Raw genomic sequence first — 24,038 nt, forward strand, 5'->3', positions numbered from 1 at the left:
GTTAAAAGGTTCCATTAAGAAAAAGAAGATTTCTTTTCTCCTCCTATTTCTTAGCTAAATGAAAGAAGGGACAGTCTGGTAGAAAAAAGCACATACCCTCAGGTATAGCGAGACACAAGTCACAGGATTTCTGTCATATCCTCATAGTGATTGCCTGGATCTGAGTAGGTTACCAGTAGTTTGAACGAGAGGCGATTATGGCATTACATCCATAGCTATGGATGTGTACTGAGGGAGAAAGTTTTAAGTCATAAATGAATGTAAACTTGAAATATTTATGATTCAGGTCATGAGTTCATATACCAGTTCATGGCTTTGCAGAAGGCATGATGACTCCTGTCTTCCTCCTTATTGCCTCACTTTTAGTTGCTCTTTATTGGAAACTTTCCACCAAGTTTTAATCGTCATTTCTGCAGCTGGAATTTATCTATCTCTTCCTTCACATTTTTCTTATTGATCCTCTTTCTACCTGCATTTCTTCATTCACTTTTCTTTGTAGCCTGTCTCTATACCATTATTCTGTTTTCCTTGCCATTAAATCTTCCTTCCCCCACCTATTTATACCAGATAGAAAAGGCCCAATTTAATAGGAAAAGACATTTTTACTTAATCGTACTTTCCAAGGAAGTTATCACTAGCAGAAAAAAGTATCTATTCAATAACAAATCTGTTATGAGGGAATAAACCAAGATATGTATGAAAGTTCTTTCATTTCCTTCAAGACTTTTCAGTGCAAAGGTTCTATAAAATCCAGAATAATATAATTGTACATTGCCTTCGGTTAATAATAATGGCACTTTAATACTACAATAAAGATGATGATGATGATGATAACTCACTTTTATATTGTGCTTTAAAGGTTAGTTGCCTCACTGTAAAATAGAATAATCAAGAAAGCAAAACCAAGCACTAGACCTGTATTAGTCCTTGGGAATTAAATGACTTTCTTGGTCCCATTTTCCCCGTTAAGAGTATTTTTGGAATCCCACAATCAAAATAAAAACAACTAGCCATCTTCTTTAAAATGATCTTGAAATTGTCTTTTTACAAGTATAAACACATACACAGGAATTCTGAATGAGAATATACAATTTATTACCCCCAGGTATGTAGGTTATGTAATTCAAGTCCTAAAATTCTTTGGTTTAGCCAAACTTTTAAGTGTTAGGCTCTTACTAAGTGCTAATGAGATAATGAGATATTAGGTTCTTACTAAGTGCTAAGTCGGTACTTCACAATTCTCTAGTTCTGGCCATGACAGGGAGTTTTACTTGTGAACTCCTGGGGAAGAGCTTGCGTGCTTAGGAGGAGCAAGTTCATTGGTTGAAATAATTCTTCCCAGAAGCCCTTGCATTATCCCACGCCCATTCTCTAGGAGGATAAAAGAGGGAAATCACTACTCTGGACCAGAGTTAACAGCAACTGTCTGGAGACAGGTTCTCTACAGGAAGAAGATTTGAGTTGACACAGCAGATCTCCTCCCAGAGAGTGATCGGCAGCTTCTGGAGACAACAGCACGTTACATTTAAGATTTGTATGAAAGTGTTTGCTCAAGTCTTTTCTTCAACATGATTATTTCTCTCTAGTTTTCAAGTTTGTCAACCTTGTCCTTAAAAAAATTCTGTGATTTGCTGACAATTGTGTAACATTAGTTGGTTAGAGTATCATTGAGTCAGTCCTTATGTGGTTCAATTAGCTTGATTTGATCTACAAACATAGGTCCTCTGGCCCACAAAACCCATCTCATTGAACCTAAGGTGCAGTAGTTGAGAAATTACACATGAAAAAGTGTAAATCTCTAAATATTAGAATAATGACCTGAAATATCTACCATATTGATATTGCTCCCTTAGGACTGAACATTGTATTTTAGAAAGAACATTGTATTCAAGTTGATGCTTTAAATGTGGAACATTTCTGCCTATAAACTTAAGATACTTCAATTGATCCATGATCTTTTTATATGAATCATCTTTTTATAATAATAATCCCATGACTGGCAAAGGAGCCAGAGATTTGTATTCATATTACGTAAATAACCTTCCACACTGAAGGCTTCTCTCTAGATCTTTTAATATTTTGAGAGAGCTAATGATACAGAACACTGACTGCACCTTTGCTCTCGAGATATACACACACACACACAGAGCCCTTTTTCTTTTCCATCTTTTATACCACTTATTATACACAAATCTGGTAAAATTCTGCACTAACTTATGCCCATCATGGCTCTCTCCACTGAAAATGGGATCACTGAACATTTTCAGTTTTTGACGACTGTTGTTCATTAATTTATAAATTTATAATAATATCGTAATATATATAATACAAAGCAGGTAATATGCTTTTATCTATTCAGGATTTCTTATGAGAATTGATCTCAGTTGACTGGTCATGCCTGTTACATTTGGCACAGTTTTTCCATAACTTAGATCATCTGGAGGTATATATTGAGAAGGAGTAGCTGAAGAGCCTTCCACATGATACAATAAATGTTCTTAGTGCAACATAAATCTTCCTGCATGATAAGCTTGCCTGAATCATACTTTTAATCACAGGATGATCTGTTGGTGCGTGTTATCAAAGACAAGATCTCCCTCTCCCTCTCCTCTATATCTATATCTATATATGTATATATATAATATATATGTATATATATACACACACACATACATCCTTCATTTTTTCAAATAGTTTATATAATATTGGGGTTAGTTGTTCTTTAAATGTTTGGTAGAATACACATGTAAATCCATCTGGTCCTCGAGATTTTTTCTTAGGGACTTGATTAATAACTTGTTCTATTTCTTTTTCTAAAATGGAATTATTTAAGCAATTTACTGCCTCCTCTGTAAATCTGATGTGTACTTCTATCTCTATATCTGTATGTATCTTTTTGGAAGAAAGTCTTTAAAGCTGCATTTTGATCTATTGAATTAATTTTTAAAAATCAACAAATAATAAAGACAGTAGGAACTTCTATCTGATCAATAGATCAATACAAACATAATATACTATCACCTATGAAGACCTCCCTGGTCTTTTCTCATGTTTTCAGCAGTGGCATTTTTGATATGTTTATAGACAATTCTCAAGAGGAATTCAGAAGATAAATAAGAAAGTAGGCACATGGGCCAAAACATGATGTCTGACTGGCCATCTTTTTTGGGTAATATTACCCTCTGGGATATTTTTCATTCTTCTGAGATTTTTTTTGAGATATCTTAAAGGTAGATTCTTAAGGCCTTCAAAATAACCATATCATCATGGTCATTGTTTGTTGCAGGTTCCCAGCAGCAGAGGTCTTCCTACAATATGGGTCCTAGCAAGGAGATCCATGGGACACTCAAGTGTAGGTGAGCTAACACAAGGTTTCCTGGCAGTGAGGATTTAGGAACTCTCAGAAGGGAACTGGAACCAACAAGTTGGATGTGGAACGATCAAATGATGACAATTCTGTCCCTGAGCAGGATCAGCATCGGCCCCAGTCTCTCCGAACCTCTGTTACCCACATCCACACATCCCTACATTATAGCTAAGAAAACCAAACTTGGGGAAATGCTGAAATTTGACTAGTCCCCAGAACAAGAAAAGTCTGGAGCTGGGTCAAGAGTTCTGTTCTTGTGACCCAAGGCCAAAAGTCCTTCTACTATCCCAGGCTGCCCACTTAGAGAGATCAGAGCGTGTAGCATGATGCATTGGTCAAGTACGGGGAAGAAAAGGAGGAAAATCAGGTTCAACCGCCTGTTCAGTAAGTATATTATGCCATGCACGTTATGTTGGTAGAGAATAGGACAGAGAGTTCTTAGAAAAAAAGAGTAGGAGGGAGCCTGATGTAGAATGAGAATCAATTATGGTGAAAATTGCTGTTAACAAAATGGGAGGTAACTGGTAGAGGATTTATTCAGTTGTTTGTAGTTATGAAATGCTTTGACTCAGAGGGAAAGGAGCTTTGCAAAGAACTGGATAACATCCAATACTGGGGGTTTATACCAGATGAAAGTACATTTTACATTTTGCCAATCACTATATTATATATCTAAAAGAGCAGAGAACTGACAGAGTCCCTTTTTATTGAAAATGTTAATATAAGATTGTTAGTCTTTGGGGACTCACTTTTTAAGTGTGGAAGATTCAACAGACTCCAACAATATGACATACATAAAGACTTTTGAAATCTAATTAATCTCCTGACATTTGACTAAAAGTCAAAGCAATGGACTGCAAGATGAATAGGACACCTCACCCGTGAAGGTTGACTATTATCTTTTTTTCAAGATCTGCAAATGAGTGATTAAGCTCGTTCTGTAAAGTTTTATTACTACTCTTCTCATTTTAATAACTAACCTTAATTTAAGCATTCCTCTATTTCCTTAACATAGTGGGGGAAGGACTGCAGTAATTGCTACCAGACATCATTCATTGTTTTTCCTCTAAAATAGAGAATATAAAAGAGAGTCTGGTGATTTGGGGCTATGCAGATTTAACTACTTTAAGGAGGGAAAAAGGACTCCAGATGTTGTCTATATCCTTGGGTCTACAACCTGCTTGGTTTTTCATTTTCATCTTTACTTCTTGAGTGTCAGCAGTCTGGACATAAGGGAATAAAAGTGAATGTATGTTTCAACATGCTGTGGAAGTACTTTCAGAGAAAACAATTTACATCCGAACAGCTTTCTTCCATCACATTAACTTTTCTCTGTGGTTCCAATTTTGGTGATTGCAGGGTATTCACATGCTCTGGCAAGTATAAAAGAAACAAAAAGAAAAAAAAACACAAAGAATTTTAGAGTAAGATGGGACCTGAGAAATGAGAAGCCCAAACTTTCTTCTACCACATTATTAAAAAGGTGGGGGAATTAGAGTCCCATACTTATTTTTAATGAATGTTATATTCCTTATTAATTTATGAGCTTTTTAAGGATGTGCCAATATTTTTTTCCATGTCTGCATCTTCAATACCTAGTGTAATACTCTGCACCTAGCAAATGCATAATAAATGTTTGTTGAATTTGAATCTGATAGTGAAAAGAATGACTTGGGATAAATAAATATAAGCATATTATCCCTACTGTAGAGAGGAAGAGTACCACCGTATTGAAATTCTTCTTAAAATCTAAAAGTAATGGGAATGGTCCATTTTATTGTTTCTTCATGTGGCAGAGAGGCCCTAGGTAGTGCAGGAGATAGAGTGCTGGCCCTAGACTGAGAGAGATTCCTCTTCCTGAATTCAGATCCAGTCTTAGACACTTACTAGCTGTGTCACTCTGAGCAAGTCACTTACTCCCGTTTGCCTCAATTTCCTTCTTTGGAAAATGAGCTGGAGAAAGAAATGACAAATACTTCAGTATCTTTGCCAAGAAAATCCCAAACAGGATCATAAAAAGTCAGACATGACTGAAAAATGACTAACAAATTATAAGCAGTTGTGGCATTTTGTTTTTTTATCCAATCAGTCACTTTTTCATTTTACTGAATTTAATACATTAACATTTAAAGAGTTAGATTCATATTTTCTTTCATTTGTCTGTAATATATTTTTTCAAATTTAAAATTTTTCCTCTTTCTCCTTTGTAAACATAGTACTATGTCTCTTAAGTTATTTTACTTTAATCTACCTTAAGATTATTATATTCCCATTCTTTTCCTTTCACCTTCAAGCCTCCCTCATGTTTTGTTTCTTACCCCTTCTTCCAATTCTGTGCTTTTGTTTATTTTTCTTGCTTTATCTATTATATTTTTTCCCCTTTCTTTCTCTGCTTTTGGTTAAGTATTTAAGTAGAATCCCCTTCCTGTGTTTCTTTTCAACTTTTTTGGTCTCTCATTCTTGATTATCTGTCTTCACTTTCTATCTATTCCAGACTTTTATTCTTTGGCTAATGCCCCATATAATTGTTTAGTTCTTTAAACCTTATATTCCTCATGGAACTTTCCTCTAAACAGTTTATCATTGTCTTGGACTTCCTCTTTTCTTATACTGTACACCAATTCCTGAAGATAAAAGAAGATATTTTCCTATCAGGAAAGTGACCTATGTGCCTGATAATATTATTCATTATTAACCTTTACTTTCCTCATTATTGGATTTGTTTCTGTTTTTATCTTGGAGTATTTTTTGTTTGTTCGTTTGTTTTTTTGCCTTGAATTCTCCTCCCTGGGTCCAGGTCCTTCTACGTTTTTGGGTGATAGTTGCTTCTGGGAGCTCTGATTCTCCTTAGGATGAATGGAATGGTCTCCCTAAGCACCAAAACCCTGAAGATCATACCTACTGTTTGTCTCTTCTCCAGAGGAGCACTCACCAGTGGTGCCCCTTCTCAACACAGAAACAAGATTTCTCCCCTTTCTTTCTCTCCTTTTTAATTTCTTGTTTTGTATTCTTATCCATTTTCCTATACTCTTCCTTCTTCCAGACAGACTATAGGAATTATTCTCTACTCACTGTTAATATTTTACTTGATTAGAGCACACACATTCCCATTTATCTTTATCATGTTCCTTCTCTGCTCTGCGCTCTCTCCCCTCATTCTGAAATGTAGTCCCTCAAAGAACACTAGCTCATCTGTAGGCAGGGTTTTGTGATGTTTAGTCCATGACATTTCAGGCCTGGTTTTTTCCATCACCACTTCTGATTAGCAAGAATCACTTATGAATGCTGTTTTTATTCTCGTACATTTAGAAAAAAAATCTGTTGATGATCTCATATTTGTTATTGTCATTGTTCTAGTTGCTGTTTTTATTTATCCTTTGTATATTTCTGTTATCTCAGGTTTTTGAGAAGGAAATAATATCTTCAGGTATGTCTGGTTTTCATTCTAGGATTTTGTTTTGCTTGACTGATGTCTCATCAAGTCATTTGTTTCCATTTGTTCAGTTCTGATTTTTCGTGAATTGTTTTCATTTTTTTTTAAAGTTCTTTTTGTATTTGCCCAATTCAATTTTTAAATGAGTTGTTTTGTGGATTTTTTTCCCCATTTCACAAATTCTGTTTTTCAGGGAGTTGTTTTCTTTTTCTATTTTGTCAACTTTATTTTTTAAGGAGTTATATACTTCCATTTCATTAAGTCTATTTTGTAATGAATTTTCAGAGCTCTTTTTGCTTTTTTACTCATTTTTAAAAAAGGTTGAGATCTCATTTTTATATTCAAAGTTTTGACAAATGCCTCATTTCTAAAATATATAGAGAATTGACTCAGTTATGAAATCAAGCCATTATCCTTTGACCATTTATCAATTGGAGATGAACAGACAATTCTCAGATGACAAAATTTAAACTATTTCTAGTCATATGAAAAAATGCTCCAAATCACTATTGATCAGAGAAATGCAAATTAGGACAATTCTGAGATACCACTACACACCTGTCAGATTGGCTAAGATGATAGGAAAAAATAATGACTAATGACACATGTATGCATCTATTTGTCTCTTATCTGATTGTGAACGGGTAGAGAGAGATAGAAACAGAAAAAGAGAGAGATAAGGGACAGAAATTATGACAGAGAGAGATGTAATTCATCCTGTACCTGAACAAGATGTCAGGAGCCTCTTCTAAGGCTGAAATTCTGTGAGTGCTAGATTAACTCATAAGAACATAGATCAATAACTGGGAGGGATCTCATTTAGTCCAGTTCTTAACTTGAGGTCTATGAACTTAAAAACCACATCTAGACTTTGATACCTAATTTCCATATATTTCAATTTCAATTAGTTTGAGAATACTATAAATATTTTCATTTATGCCTTTTTGAAGCATTATTCTAAGCAAGAGATCACAGGCTTCATAAAATTGTCAAAGGGTTCTATTACTCAAGAAAAGAGTTGAGAATTCTGAATCTACTCCAATGATCTCATTTTCCATATGAAGGAACTAAGGATCTGCCCAAATTTCCACAACGTGTGGGACACTGTCAGGATTTCAACTGAGATCTTCTGATTCCAATTCCTAGCACACTTCTCTGATTTTGGTTTCCTAACAAAACATCACTGGGGAAAATCAGCAATTTCCCAGCAAGGTTCTGACCAGTGCACAGAAAGGGAACCATCTTCCACCTTTAAAGCTCTTAAGCTTCCTGGTCTTTGGAGGTTACACAAACCATTGCGAGGACATCCAGTTCACAAGTAGGCAGGTCTTCATCACATGAAACCTGCCAGATATTAGCAGCATTAAGGGCTGTCAAATCATTGAGCCCCTAAGTCTGTTGTAGTTAGTGTGCCTACGAGAGGCAACAAAAATAAATCAACTAATCAACTTGACTGTATGGTGACATAAAATTCAATAAATGACATTTTTGGCTGATGCCACATGATATTTCATCAAAAATAAAACTGTCATTTTGGGGAAGAAATATAATAAAAATTGTTCAAATTAACCATTTTCTATCTTCAGTTTACATATACCACTTAAAGTTGAGACAGCACTGGATTTTTTTGGATAATAGGGAAAAGAGGAGGAAGGGATGAAGAGAGAGAGAGCAAAGATGAGAGTTTAAGAAACAATTTGAAAAAGTTAGTCCTAGTCCATTTTAGTAGTAATCTCTGAAACTTTAAGACAACAGAGTGCAAAATCCAGCTATTATGTCATTATCTTAGTTGCTAACTTGATGCCCAAATCCAGATAGTCCTATGCTTCATTTTTTCCCGCAGATGTCCTATTCTGATTGTGTTGCTCAAGAATTATATTCAGACTTTTCAGTTATTCTCTGAATAGCTAAGTATCACAGCATGAACATATTTTATAATTATTGTCGAGCAGATAATCACTATTAATGTCCATTTTCAATGGCTGTTTCAGGTTCAAAAACTTTGGGTTGAAATATGATTCTCTCCCTCTCCCCATTTAAATAATCTTCATGAGTATATATAATAACAAACACGGTAACTGAATTACATACACTGCCTTGTTGATATTTAATTGATTGGAGATGAAGAAACTGGAACTACTGAATAAAATCAAGAGCTTTAAAACAAATCACATGAATCCCATCCTTTTAAATTGGTCACTAGAGTATAAGTGTCAAATGAATGTGTTTCTTTAAATTTCTCTAATTGCCCCTTTTAAACGAACATTTGAGATCATACTTCAACAACTGTTCTTCTAAAAAGAAGGACTTTGATATTACTAAATATATAAAAGTAGAAAATATGTCTGGGCCATCTTGGGACACATAGAATAATCAGTCCTTGAAGGTATGAAAGAACCTCCCCAATCCTGGCCCCAGGCACCGACCCTGCTCTAGAATAATTTTTTACCTAGAGATAAATACCCCAAGACAGATGAAATGAAACTACACAGAGATTGGAAAAGGTGAGAAGATTCTGCAATCTCTAACTTAAGAGATCACTTTTCATGAGCTACAAAGACTTGGGATCTCTCAGGCTTTCTGCTCTCCCAAGTACTCCTGAAATCAGAGTTGGCAGTTAAAACTACAAGCTCCTTTTCCTTCTTTTCCTCACAAGCTTGGTCCTCTCAGTGATCTGGACCTCTGTGACTGTTGAATTAGACTACTACAATATAGTTTTGGGTTTTTTTGCCTCATTAATCTTAGAAACTCCTATTCATGCTCCATATAGTCTTGTGGTCTTTAGAGTTTGTGGAAAGAAGCATCAAATGTCTACATGGGTAGTCTGTTTTAGCACTTAGTTTGTTCCTAGTGGTTATTGGAAGAGTGAACTTTGATCTGTAAAGTCTTCAGTGGCCTTGGAACCAAGAGACCATTTAATTTCCCACTCTACCGTATGTTGAAAAATAGATCTTTTCCATTCCTGGCTGTCCATTTAAATTTCTTGAGATACAAGATTCATTTCAACAAACTGTGTTAGACATTGGGAATATAAAGATTAAAGCCTTATAAGAGCTTATAATTTAGAAACAGCAAAAGATTTCTACAAAAATAACTATAAGTGTAATAAGCATAAAACTAACTATATTCCAACATGTGTTGGATCTAGCATGAAAGATATAAGATAGCAAAGAGCTAAAGAAGGAATCATGGTGGAGATGGTATCTGTGGTAGCTAGTACTTGAAAGATTTTAATAGATAGACATGATGGGCTGAGTATGGGAGGGGTGGTTAGAGAGGCTTAGAATGGGAAAAAGGGGCCACTGCAGACCTGTGGAAAGGTCTGGGCAGTGCTCAGGAAAGGCTCTATCCAAGTTACTAGCCCAATCTCCTCACAAAAGACTTGCTGTATCTTCAAGGCTCATGTGAAGGTTTTTCATTTGGTACAGTATGTTCTAAAAAAGGGCATATTGTATGCCACCTCAATGAAATTCTAAAGATCTGTTTGATCAGCAGTTATCTAAGGGTTATTATTATGCTTACAAATAACTAAATTATTTCTAGGAATGGTAAAAAGGAAAATGAAATTCAATAACTACATTTACCAAACTGTTTTCTAGAAATGCAAATGATGAATAAAATGAGCAACCAAAGAAAATAAAAGCAGAAAAAGAGATATATTGTCCATAAACTATAAGGGAGAGTTCACTGAATGAAATCAAAGTGGGATTAAAAAAACTATAGATTTAGACCTGGAATAGAAATTAGAAGTCACTTAATCCAAATACCTCATTTAACAAACGAGGAAACTGAGGCCCATAAAGCTTACAGAGGATTTAAAGGGAAAGTATTAGCTGAAGTCAAATGATTACATTAACCATTATTTTTTTAAGTGAGAAAAAAGCTTTTTTTGATCCCCACTGTGAATTGATTAAATACAGTTTTGAATTGCTTACTGACTGGGCTTTAAGCATTTGCTCAGACCTTTCCCAACCCTTAAAAGGGTTATTTTAAAGTCTCTTCAAAGATTTTACTCTGAGGTATTCTCCAAATAAATTTAGGCCATAGATCTGAATTCTGTGTGGTCTTGGAAAACTTAAGTAGGTCCTATGGGTACAAATTACAAGGAGGCAGATTTTCATTTAGTATGAGATTGCCTTTGCTAATACTCAGAACCATTCAAAAACTAAAGAAATGCTTTGTGAAACAGGAAGTTTTTTCACTAAGAGGTTTTGATTGGATGGTGAATGACCATCAACTAGGGATGCTCTAAAGGGTATTCCTACCTTGAATGGAAAGCTGGAAGAGGACCTCCAAGCTACATTTACTTATTAGGACTTTTTAACTCATCCTTGGAACTGTTTCACTTTCTACTTGTCCTGTACTGTGAAAACAGATGTCAAACTTTTAAGATTTTAAAGACATGCTAGATTTAAATATATAAAGTTATTGTTACCTCTTGATATATGTCACACTTAAATAGCATAATCTTGCAAATATCTTGACTTTAAAAGGTATATTGTATAGAGAATTGGATGAGACTTGATTATTTTAAGACATTATTTTGAATTTCGTTTTTTTAAAAAGTGTTTTCTAAAAGCTACTGAATACATAGTTCTGATTCTTAAAGCCAAAGCATCTACACAAGGGATTTTCTGGTCTCCTGGGTAAATACCGATTTAGGCAGTTTTGTAACAAACCTCCTGAGAAATGAGAATTTCTTTTTAGAGCCATCATGAGATATTGAGGACATAAATAATTTCTTTAAATGCTCCTTTGGAGCTGCTGTGGTTTATTGGATGACCTCAGTTTGCCATGTAAATCCATCATTCATGCTGTCTCACCAGTAATACAGAAACTTGTATTAATATCCATTATGTAAAGGTCAATGCATATATACTAGCCAGCAGCCAGTTTTTAAATGTTAATAATTCAGTTATTTTTAAAATATATAAACAAAAGAAAAGGTCTTACTTGATGTTATGAATTTTGTCCCTGATAAAAATAAAAATGTTTGAAACCAAGAAAAATGTGATGAGTTGAAAACAGCTTTGGAGTAGAGAATTTCATAGTAATAAATGTAAATGAGCTTTACAAAAAGAAACAAAATATACAGGACACGAAGAGTGGTTAGTTCTCAGCAATACAGTATGAATCACGTGACATTTTGATCATAAACTAGCTTTGACTCACCTGTCTGATTGCTAATGGATTTCTTTTCAATATCATCAATTGTTGAGTGTACTGGGAAAGCAAAACTATTTTATACCAACGGGTATAAAAGAAAAGCAAAGGAAATTTGCTAATGGACAAAGTAAGTCAGATTCCTTAGAATAGTTTGCAGTTTAGCTTAATATGCGCCATGATTTATCTCATTTAGGATGAAAAAATTAAAGTTGATTATAAAACCAACTTATAAATGGGTGTTTTAATAATAGGAAGAAGCTTCAATGGAAGAATCACGATTATTTTATAGCATGGAATTTGATGCCAGGAAAATCTGTGAACCAAACTCTTTTTGTATGAACCCAAACAATCACATAAGATAATGAATGCAAGAATGAAAATTATGCAATACTTTCTAATATGGATGTTTTAGAAGACTTAAGACAAACCTACTACCAAAAAATAAGATGTCCAAAGATAACCCAGTACTGAAAGTCCTTTGGTTTGGCAGGCCCAGTAAAAGCTTGAGCTCCTCTTTTGGGGAGAACTGATGCTTATAACTCTACCCCGATAAGGTTGTGAGGAAGACTTGAATAAAGCACATTGAAACCTGTTTAATTTTCTTTTTAGACTTCTGCATTCTTACTATTGATAAGTAATTATCAGAGTCTTTGGAAAACAACTAGTTAGATCTTGGTGAGTGTTCTGGTCCTCTGATTGGAGTACTTAGCTGAAGGGATGCTGTAAATGGGGGGACGGACGAAAAAGGAATAAAATGATCCTCTATGGCTAACATTGGAGAAAAGAAGGTAGTGAAATGAATTAGGACTCTCTAACCTGGAGAAGAAAGAGTTGAGAAATGGACTGGATAAAAACCCCACACTTGACATTTAAGAAACACTGGTAGAAGAGAAAGGCCTAATTTTTTCTCTTCTCCACAAATGACAATTCAAGAGATATGAAAGTTAATGAGAGAAAGGAAATTTAAGCTGGACCTGAAATGTCTCTTTTTACACAGAGAGCAAACTATGGATTTCTAGAGTTTTTAAGATCTTTTAAGAACGTAGATTTTTTGTTGGAATTTAACATGATTTCTAAATAGAATGATGCTTAAAAACATATGTTAGATCCCTAGAGATATACTACATCCCTGCAATCTTAGTTTAGTGCATCAGGTTCATCCCTGAAAAGGCAGACATGATATAGATTAGGAAGGGAAAGGAAGGAAGGAATAAGGTACCAAAGACACTCTAAAAGTGCTGCTGCAGAGAAGCCATGGGGTAGGAAGGAAGAGGAGGGCAGGACAAAGTTGAGAGGAGCTCTGACCAATTTGGGGGCCTGTTGAAAAAAAAAACAAGCAGCACACCTTGTAACAGCTTCCTATTTTGCATTTGATCTGAGCCCGACTAGGCCAGAAGCAGTCCAACTTCCTGTCTAATTAACTGTTCTCAATATCTAGGCATTAAATTCAGTAATGTTCTCCAAGATTCAGTGCTCTGAGTCACAAGCTACCCTCATTCTAAACCTAATGATAGTTCTATCACAAACTAACATCTTAAACTCACTAAACTCTTTATTAAAGTGAAGAAAGGATTTGTGATCTATTATATCCATACCACTGAAATTAATATGTGAAAAGCATTAAAAGCATTTTCTACATTACTATGAAATCTTAGCTTTAGTAAATGACTTGATCACTGTTTTAAATGATTAGTTTTTGTCAACAATACTAAAACCTATCACCCTCAACACCATTACAGCCAGAACCTGGCTCCAAGTCAACCCTTACCTTGTTCATAGAGTAGCTTCATATTCGACTCTTTGTAGGCGACCAGATTGTTGAGTAGGGCAATGACACTCTGCATGGTGTTGCCCAGAATGCTCTCCTGGTGCTCCTGCAAGAAACATTCATTGCCGTCATAATCATACCAGAGACAGCCATGGTACTAATAAAGATGAATGAGCAAGTGATTGTCCCCAACGTCCTTCCACAAGGCTTAATGATTGCCTTTGATAGCTTAATGAAGCAAATTCTCCTCAGTGCCCAAGATATTCCTTGGTAGGAAGTCAGTTGGTCTGGAAAGTCCATTAATTTCATTTCATTGAACCGAACAGCAACCTCATGGCTCAAAAAGAATGTGTGGGGATGATGACAAATGAGCCAGAAATCAGTGGATTCTAACACGTGACTCTAGGATGTTTAGATGATGGCACTTCAAACAGACCTCGAAAGAACAAAGCCAAAGAGCAATAGAGAATGAACCTAATAAAGGACCACAGGCTAATGAGTGGAGAGTTGGAAGAGAATTTAGAAGCCATTGAGTATGGCTATTTCACAGATGAGGAACTGAAGTCTTGGGAGGTTATATGACCTTGCCAGAGATACACAGGTAGTAAGCATCAGACCAGGATCTGAACCCATCTCTTCAGCAGTTTTTCTACTGAATTTGGCATGAAAGGGCAAAAAGAATCAGCAATTACTCAAAACTCCTTATAGGTACTCCTATAAGGTAGAAACCTTGCTTTTATTAAAAGACCTTTGTTTCACTGGCCTGGGTACATGCTCCTGCAAAGCAGTTACTACAGTAAGGAGATGGTCTTGTGAGCTATAATAGCAATAACAATCAATCTCCTCATGGCCCATTATTATTGATAATAATAATGATAATGATAAACAGGCATTTCTACAATGCTTCAAGCACTTTATGCATGCAATCTCATTTGATCTTCACCACAATTCTGGGAGGGAAGTGCTATTATTTACATTTCACAGGTGAAGAGAGATGAAGTATCTTGTTTAGGGTCTTCCTGATTTCAAGTCTAGCACTCTATCCATTATGCCCACTGACTCAGATGGCAGATTCAGATAGAACTGCTCTGCTAGTCTGGTTTTCAAGAACCCAGGGGGTGGGGGTGGCCGGGTCCCAAGAGACACTAGTTTTCCGGGGTTTTATTCTTCACCTCCGGTGTTTACACCCTCTCCGCTGCTACTGGCTTCCTGCCAAGACGGAGTAATCACACTGGGGTAAAAGTCTTTTCACAGAAATGGAAGAGAGTATGTGCCAGGACTTGAACCAAGGTCTTCCTAATTCTCTGCTTAGCTTTCTATCAATTATGTCTCTTGGAAGATGGTCAGGGTGTGTGTGTGTGTGTGTGTGTGTGTGTGTGTGTGTGTGTGTGTGTGTGTGTATATGTGTGTGTGCATCCACATGCATATGTATACATGTTTGTTTTAAATACCTACATTCCTTAAAGAAGGGTGGAGTCATTAAATTTTTTTTTTTTAATTTCCCCAAAGGTCAGTTTCCCTTTTACTAATCAGTGGTGAATCTAGCAAGTTATCCATTCATTGTATTGGCTATTCAAAGTGTATATGTGTATGTGTGAATGTATGTCTCTACATACACATAAACACATACTGTGGTGTGTGTGTGTGTGTGTGTGTGTGTGTGTGTGTGTGTGTATGTGTGTGTATGTATATACAGATAGGAAGAATGGATAGAAAGACAGACTAACAAAGTATTCCATTATAAGTATTCCAGAATAAAAGTTAGTAAGTATTCCAGAATAAGTATTCCATTCAATTATATATCATAGTTTGGACAAGAGGCTTTTCTCATTTGCTTGGTTTTTTTCCCATTTGGATCAAAAATTGTTTTGAGTGATTACAATGTGATCAAGCCTGATGCAATTAGCAGAATGTGTTCCACAAGCAAGAGCTTTTAGATGATGTTATCCAAATAACAATAATAGTGAGAATGATTCTTTGAATATTATTCTATATTGTATCTCTTGTATGACTTTGGCAAAAAAGTTTGGCAGGCACATCTATCTCTCACATGCTGTATGCAATCAATCAATGTTATTTGTGTCATTATGTCTCTGGAGAATTTCTTGCACAATTTTTACATAAAAATATCTTGTTAGAGAAAAGGCTTTAAAATATTGTTTTCTTCTACCAAATCAAATTCTTTTTATAGCCAATAAACAAAAAGTAGAGTGAGATCTTATATTCTTAAATTTTTTCAGTTCATTATGTGATGATGAAGTAATCTAGTACAGAAAGTTACTTGCAAGTTTGGTGTATTGCCTTCTATTTCCTAACAAGGCATTCTTTTGAAGGATTATTCTTATAAGTTATCATGCAGATGGAAAAATAGGCATAGGTAGTTACTGATGTCTTCTGGTGATTAGGGGAGTAGCAGCAGCGATATTAAAATCTAAACATTTTTATATACCTTTAATTATTTTCCCCTCCTAATACCCTATGAAATGATTTGCGAATGCATTTACAGCTGTTATCACATCCAACAAAAACTTTCCATAATATAGGCTTGGTCTGGTTCAGTTGTTTCCACATCTTTGATTTCTTTGCTACCATTTATCCTCAAAAAGCTCATCTAATTTAGAAATAAAGGCAAATTAGGGGAACATAGAAGAAAATAACCTGTAAGCTATATAGATAGTGGATGAGTTCATGACCAAATAAACGAGAGAGAGAGAGAGAGAGAGAGAGAGAGAGAGAGAGAGAGAGAGAGAGAGAGAGAGAGAGAGAGAGAGAGAATAATGAAAGGCAAAACCTACAATTTTGATTACATAGAAATAAAAATTGTTTTGCACAGCAAAACCAATTGCGATAAAATTAAAAGGAAAGTAGGCAAATAGGCAAAAAAAAAATTTTTATAGCAACGTCCTCTGATGGTTTCATTTCCCAAGTATATAAAGAACTGAACCAAATTTGTAAGAATAAGAGTCATTCCTCAATTGATAAATGATCAAAGGATAGGAACAGGAAATTTCTAATGAAAAAAAAATCAAAGCTCCAAATAATTAATGATCAGAAAAATTAAAATTAAAACAGCCCCAAGACATTACCTCAAAATCCCCAGATTGACTAATAAGAGAAAAGGAAAATAACAAATGCTGGAGGGAATGAGTGAAAAAAGGCGCACTAATCCATAATTATTGGAGTTGTGAACTGATTTGACCATTCAGAAGAATAATTTGGAACTAGGCCTAGAGTTATACAACTGTGCATACTTTTTGAACCATCAAAACCATTATTAAGACTATTCCAAAAAGATGATCAAAAGATAAAAACAAAGGACCCATATGTACACAAATATTTAAAACAGTTCTTTCTGTAGTGGCAAAGAAATGGAAACTGAGAAGATGCCTATCCATTGGGGAATGGATAAACATGCTGTAATATGTGACTGTGATAGAATACTATTATGCTGTAAAAATATTATGAAGTCAAAGGTGGAATAATATTGTCCACAGTAATAGCAATATTATAATGATGATCAGCTGTGAAAAACTTGGCTACTCTGAAGTAGATGATTCCAAGACAATTTCAAAGGGATCATAATGAAATATACTATTCACCTCCAAAGAGAGAGAAATGATAAATTTTGAGTGCAGCTTAAAGCATGATTTCTTTCATTTTCTTTATTTTATTTGCTTTTTAAAAAAATTCACAACATGTTTTATATAGAAATTTTGCATGACTTCTCACATATTGGGGAGAGGGAAGCTTATTTACTATTGCAATATGACAGCTATGCTGTTCAATAGCAAAAAGGAGTTTGTTATAAAAACCCTCACAGATATTTTCCATATCTCAGGCCAAGGGATAGCTGTAAAGACTTCAATTTCATTTTTAAATGCTCTTAGGCTGACTGCTTACTTGGGTAACTCTATAAGCTTTCTTGAAACTTATATTTGTTTTTACTGTTTCTCTTTCTTTTACAAAAATAGTAAAAAAAAATAAATACTATGCTGTGATCCACCTTCATTTTGTACAATCCTCTTTTTGGATGCAGATAGCTCTGTCTATCTCAAGAATATTGAAATTGGTCTGAATTATATCATGCTTGAAAAGAGCCACAACCAACAGAGTTGATCATCACATAACTTGTTGCTGCTCTTGGTTCTAGTTTCTTTTTATTTTTAATTTTATTTTAATAGTTTTTATTTACCATGTATATGCATGGGTAATTTTACAACATTGACAATTGTCAAACCGTTTGTTCTAATTTTTCCCCTCCCCCCAGATGGCAGGTTGACCAATACATGTTAAATATGTTAAAGTATAAATTAAATACAATATATGTATACATGTTCAAACAGTTGTTTTGCTGTTTGGTTCTAGTTTCTTATCTTAGTGTCAAATTCATGTCAGTCTTTCTAGGCCTTTCTAAAATCATTCTGCTGATTGTTTCCTATAGAATATAATATTGCATTACATTCATATACCACAACTTTCCAGCTGTGTGTTCTTTTCTGTTTTTTCCATGATTTTGGGATACCGACCCTGAAGAGATACTGAAAAACCCCTTTTTATCCCCCTGCCACTTAACTCTGCAGAAAGAAAACGAGATGATAAAAAGAAAAATTTCCATTTTTTCTCAATTTTGTGAATGGCCATAGCCAGAGAATTCATCTCAAAAAGCCTATATTTTGATGTTAAACCTCTAGTACTTAGTAAGGTTCCTTCTATAAGAATTTATCAGGAAGAGCTGGGTATGACAAGCATCAGATAGAATCAGATTTCTATTTTTGGTGGTGCTATTTTAACAATCATTTATGGAAGTCAGCCCTAACTCAGACACTATCTGTTGTCAAGACTATTAATCTAGCAGAGCTTAGGCTCCACTGCATTGGCCTTGGAGGACCCAAAGTCAGCACTGGACCATAATCACGCATTGGATTAGGACTTTATGGGGAACATTTCAATCTCTAATGGTGAAAACCCCAAGATTGATCGTGAAGTCCAATGACAAATCAGCATAGCTAAAAGGAAATGTTGTAGTAGCTTAAAAACATGATGAATTCATGATAGGACTGCACCTCAAAATTTTGATCCTAAACCAAAAATATATATCTATAACTTCAGACTGTGTTTGCCCTATAATTGTCCTCAGCTTTGATCAACTCTTTATCAGTAGTAACAGGATTTTGTATACACAACTGAAGCTAGAACATGTATATGCATGCATATATACATGATTATATATACACATACATATATTTATAAATGTGGAAACATACAATTAAAGATAGAATTTAGCCTCTTATGGGCTTAACCTCTGACCTTCTGCTCTGTAATCCCAAGAAGGGGTTTGTTTATCAAGTTTAGAAACAGAAAAACCTTCTTAGATACAGAGTCCTTGAATTAGCAGTTATTGCAAGTGAATCTGAGGTTTAAGGATATATATTTTACCATAGTACATGAAAAATGATAAATGTGGAAGTGATGATCTGTCACTAGGGCAATTTAATTGTTCTTCTTAAGATTGGTTTGAAGGGAGAGTTGATTAATAACCACCAAGATGAAACTACATGTTAGTCATGACAAGGTAACTAATGATACATAAGGAAACTATTCTTGTGAAAAACAGGAATGTGAAGATAATAAATCTTTCTTTTTTCTTTTGGTAAAATGACATATGACACTCCTTGTACAAAGACTTGTCGGGGAATAAAAATTCTTATTGCAAAGAAATCCATCATTTCTCTGATATAAACATTTTTATGATCAAATTCACCTTTTCTATTATACTCTCATGTAATAAAGTTGATAGTAATAAAATCTCATTTTTCTAAGTATACAAGGTGAATGTGGTTTAAGTGATACTGATAATTCTTTTAATAAAAATATTCACAGATGATACAGTTCCCAATTGTGTATTTTAGTTAATGATGAATAATCCAGTGAGATCCCAGAAACCTGTGACCTACAGGTTTCTGATGCCAGAAAGCATGCAGAATTTGAACAATCTCTGCTCTACTCTCCCACTAGCCCTAATTCTCAACAACCAGAGGGTTTTTGCAAGCAATAGAGCACTCAAGATCTCCAGGTTATCAAAGACCTCATTCCATCTCTACACCTTAAGGGCTCCCTCAGAAACTGTTCAGAACACAAATTTAAGTAAGGCCAAATAACTCTGGCACTGAACATTTCTAAAACATCTCCCTTTCCATTTGCTAGTTTAATATTTGAAGATTTTCCTATCTCTTCCTGGAGCTTCTCAAGGACAAGGCCATTTAAAAAGGGTCATTAGGTTGATATATTTACTCAAATAAGGGATAATGTGTGGATGAAACAGGGGCATAAGAGGAAATAGGAAAGGAGGTGAATGAACTGCTCCCTCTAAAGCTGCTGGCAGTGCTCACTGAGGGAACTGTCAGAGTGCTCCCTAGAGTAGCAATCTAGAGAACAATGTCCCCCCAGAAGAGCCAACTGTAGTTGAAAAGCAATGGACACTGGGTAAAGTGTTATCAAAGAGAGCCATTCAGGGCGTTATCAAGCCTACAGAGGGGTTACTGTTTTTGCTGACAAAAATAAGCAGCATGAAAACATAACACGTTTACTCCTTATGACGGGGGTGGGAAATGGATAATGGAAGAAAACATGGAAGGAAATCTGATTTACACAGGGAAAGCTGAACACACTGCTATGCTGTCAAATGCATAATTTTATACTTTAGTAAGTAATGCTGGAGAACTGCAGGAAGAAACAACTCCTTGAATGTGAAAACTGAAACAATCAACTGAATACTAGAGATTCACAGTCAGCAGCTGAGCACTTCCCTCAGACAACCGGCGAGACACGAGAAGCCTGGCTCATTCAACATGTGTCTTGTACCCATCCCACCAAGCCAGGGATGGCTGGTGCACAACATTTTAAAGGTTTATGAAGAAAATACTTAACTTCTACATAATCCATCAATGAGCAAAGCTGATCTAATTTGTGTGCACGACACCACAGACTGTGGACATTTAATGAACAGTGCACTTGACAGCTCTAATAAAACATAGCATTCGCCAACAGAGATAATTAGAATTGAAGCAGCAAAATTCTAGTGTTTGGCAACAGAGATGAAACAACTTCATTAAAATGTACAGCTTCAGCAAATGAAAGGCAGGAAGCACTGGACCCTGAAGAATCAGCCTTCTCAAAACTAATTGCTTTAGTGCTCAAACAGGACAGCTATGGAATACGAAGGGCATAACAAGGAAATATCAGTTTAAAAAAATCATCTTTTTCAAAGGGGCTTTATAGTATATAGGCCATAACACTTTTTAGTCTAATTTGGAAGGGTTGTATGCTAATGAAAGATATCACTCAGATTTTAGGCTTTGATAAATTCTATACCCGGTCTGAATTATCAAGGTGTGAGATGGGATTGGGAGCAGTGTAGTGCTGGGTGAGCCACAGTAATATTGGACTCTCTACTGTTTGTGATTTGTCAATCTTGCATTATCTAACTGTTGGCTAGGCAACAACTAGAATCCCGCTGGCTTTCACAGGAACCACCTGCAAGCCAAAGAATTTTAGCAGATTGGAAGCAGATCTGCATGTGTGCTACACATCCCCCCCAAATGTGTATTTGAATACACTTACAAATCATGAACACTGCTGTCAATTTGGTAGTTTTTCATTCATGTGACCCCATTTGGAGTTTTCTTGGCAAAGATACTGGAGTGATTCGTCATTTCCTTCTTCAGATCATTTTATAATTGAGGAAATTAAGGCAAAGTTAACTGACCTGGCCAGGGTCATACAGCTGGTAAGTATGTGAGACTGGATTTGACCTCTCTCTCTATATATATTCTATCCAGTGCATTCTGTAGCTGGCTGTAGATGACAATGAACATTACATACCTTTCAACTTCATTTAGATGCATTTCTGGAAGGCTACTCTAATTTTTTTCCACCTATTGTATAAGCAGGCTTACAAGATCATACTATTGTATGCGTCTGTTTTATTTAGTGCTATTTGAGGACAAATCTGTGTTCTCTTATGTGTAAGACTTTCTTTAAAATAATTAGGGATCTCTGGGTAATACCTAGGGATGGTTATAATCATAACTGAGAGAAGTACTCACACAGATAACTCCATAGAGTCCAAAAGTTGTGGAGGGAGAAATCTCCCCTCAAATAATAACTACATAGAGAAAAACTGAGTATAGTTGGCCATCTATCCTCATTTAATGGGGTTGAGAGGAAACACAGGTGGGAAGCTCTTTGCTTCATATCAGAAATAGGTTATATTGCTGAAGTATAAGGAAGAATGAAGGAGGGAAAAGGGAAGAGGCCATTATACTTCAACGTCAGAGAACCTACATAAATTATATTAGTAAAGACAGATTTGAAGAAGGATGCTTGGTAAAAGGGTGGAGCATCCAGAAGTGGTTGATTGGGAGGTGACAGATTCACAAGGAATGAATTTATGGTCTTAAGAAATACAAATTGGATTGATGAATTCAGAGATAATGCTCAATACTGAATCGAAGAAATTTTTTTAAAATCAGACAAAACATAATTATATATCGTTCTGTTAGTACTGGGTCTCTAGAGCCAACAATATTGTCTTAAAGACAAAGTTATGCCCAAAAGCAAGAGAAACTCATCAGCAGGAGGGCAAGAGATTTGGGAAGGATTGTCATGTGATGAAGATTTCTTCCTAGTCCTCCCTGATAAGAAGACATTTAAAAGATGGGTGAAATGTCAAGAGAGTTTGGGATGGGAAACTGGAAGAGGTCTGTCCCAGCTGTGTGACCCTGGCCAGGGCACTTAACTTTGTTTGCCTTGATTTCCTCAGATGGGGAAGGTTACACTAAGACAGTCACTGCTCAAGATGCATTCCCAAACTGAGCATAAGTGGCTTATGCTACAATCTCATACAAATTGGCAGGAGATTATGCTACCTGCATGCCCGATGATATGGTCCCTGATGAGTTCTTTGTTGTATCAGCTTAAAGATATGCTGCCCACCGAGTGAATATAATAAAGATGACAATACTCCCCAAACTAATCTATTTATTTAGTGCTATACCAATCAGACTCCCAAGAAACTATTTTAATGACCTAGAAAAAATAACAACAAAATTCATATGGAAGAATAAAAGGTCGAGAATTGCAAGGGAACTAATGAAAAAAAAGTCAGAGGAAGGTGGTCTAAGTGTACCTGATCTAAAGCTATATTATATAGCAACAGTCACTAAAACCATTTGGTATTGGCTAAGAAATAGACCGGTCAATCAGTGGAACAGATTAGATACAAAGGACAAAAAAGGGTACATCTATAGCAATCTAGTCTTTGACAAACCCAAAGATACCAATATTAGGGACAAAAATTCATTATTTGGAAAAAACTGTTGGGAAAACTGGAAATTAGTATGGCAGAAATTAGATATGGATCCACACTTAACACCATATACCAAGATAAGATCAAAATGGGTCCATGATTTAGGCATAAAGAGTGAGATAATAAATAGATTAGAGGAACAGAGGATAGTCTACCTCTCAGACCTGTGGAGGAGGAAGGAATTTATGACCAAAGGAGAACTAGAGATCATTATTGATCACAAAATAGAAGATTTTGATTACATCAAACTAAAAAGTTTCTGTACAAACAATACTAATGCGAACAAGATTAGAAGGGAAATAACAAATTGGGAAAATATTTTTAAAAGGAAAGGTTCTGACAAAGGTCTCATTTCCAAAATAATTTATAAGAAATCAAACTATTCTCCAATTGATAAATGGTCAAAGGATATGTACAGACTATTCTCAGATGATGAAATTGAAATTATATCCACTCTTATGAAAGAGTGTTCCAAATCACTGCTGATCAGAGAAATGCAAATTAAGACAACTCTGAGATACCACTACACACCTGTCAGATTGGCTAAGATGACAGGAACAAATAATGATGAATATTGGAGGGGATGTGGGAAAACTGGGACACTGATACATTGTTGATGGAGTTGTGAAAGAATCCAGCCATTCTGGAGAGCAATCTGGAACTATGCCCAAAAAGTTATCAAACTGTGCATACCCTTTGACCCAGCATTGCTGCTATTGGGCTTATATCTCAAAGAAATACTAAAGAGCGGAAAGGGACCTGTATGTGCCAAAATGTTTGTGGCAGCTCTTTTTGTTGTAGCTAGAAACTGGAAGATGAATGGATGTCCATCCATTGGAGAATGGTTGGGTAAATTATAGTATATGAAGGTTATGGAATACTATTGTTATGTAAGAAATGACCAGCAGGAGGAATACAGAGAGGCTTGGAGAGACCT

The 24,038-nt window shown here is 35.5% G+C and overlaps 1 protein-coding gene across 3 annotated transcripts in view; it reads right to left on the minus strand.

Moving 5' to 3' along the window:
• The window catches only part of ULK4 (unc-51 like kinase 4), a 624,778-nt gene that overhangs the window by 235,781 nt on the left and 364,959 nt on the right, over positions 1-24,038 (minus strand). For all 3 annotated transcript variants that reach the window (XM_074272175.1, XM_074272174.1, XM_074272171.1), the window contains exon 32: positions 13,735-13,840. In XM_074272175.1, the coding sequence (XP_074128276.1) occupies positions 13,735-13,840 (106 nt within the window). The remainder of the gene's footprint in view (positions 1-13,734; positions 13,841-24,038) is intronic.

This window comes from Sminthopsis crassicaudata, chromosome 5 (genome assembly GCF_048593235.1).
Source record: "Sminthopsis crassicaudata isolate SCR6 chromosome 5, ASM4859323v1, whole genome shotgun sequence".
NCBI classification, from domain to species: domain Eukaryota; kingdom Metazoa; phylum Chordata; class Mammalia; order Dasyuromorphia; family Dasyuridae; genus Sminthopsis; species Sminthopsis crassicaudata.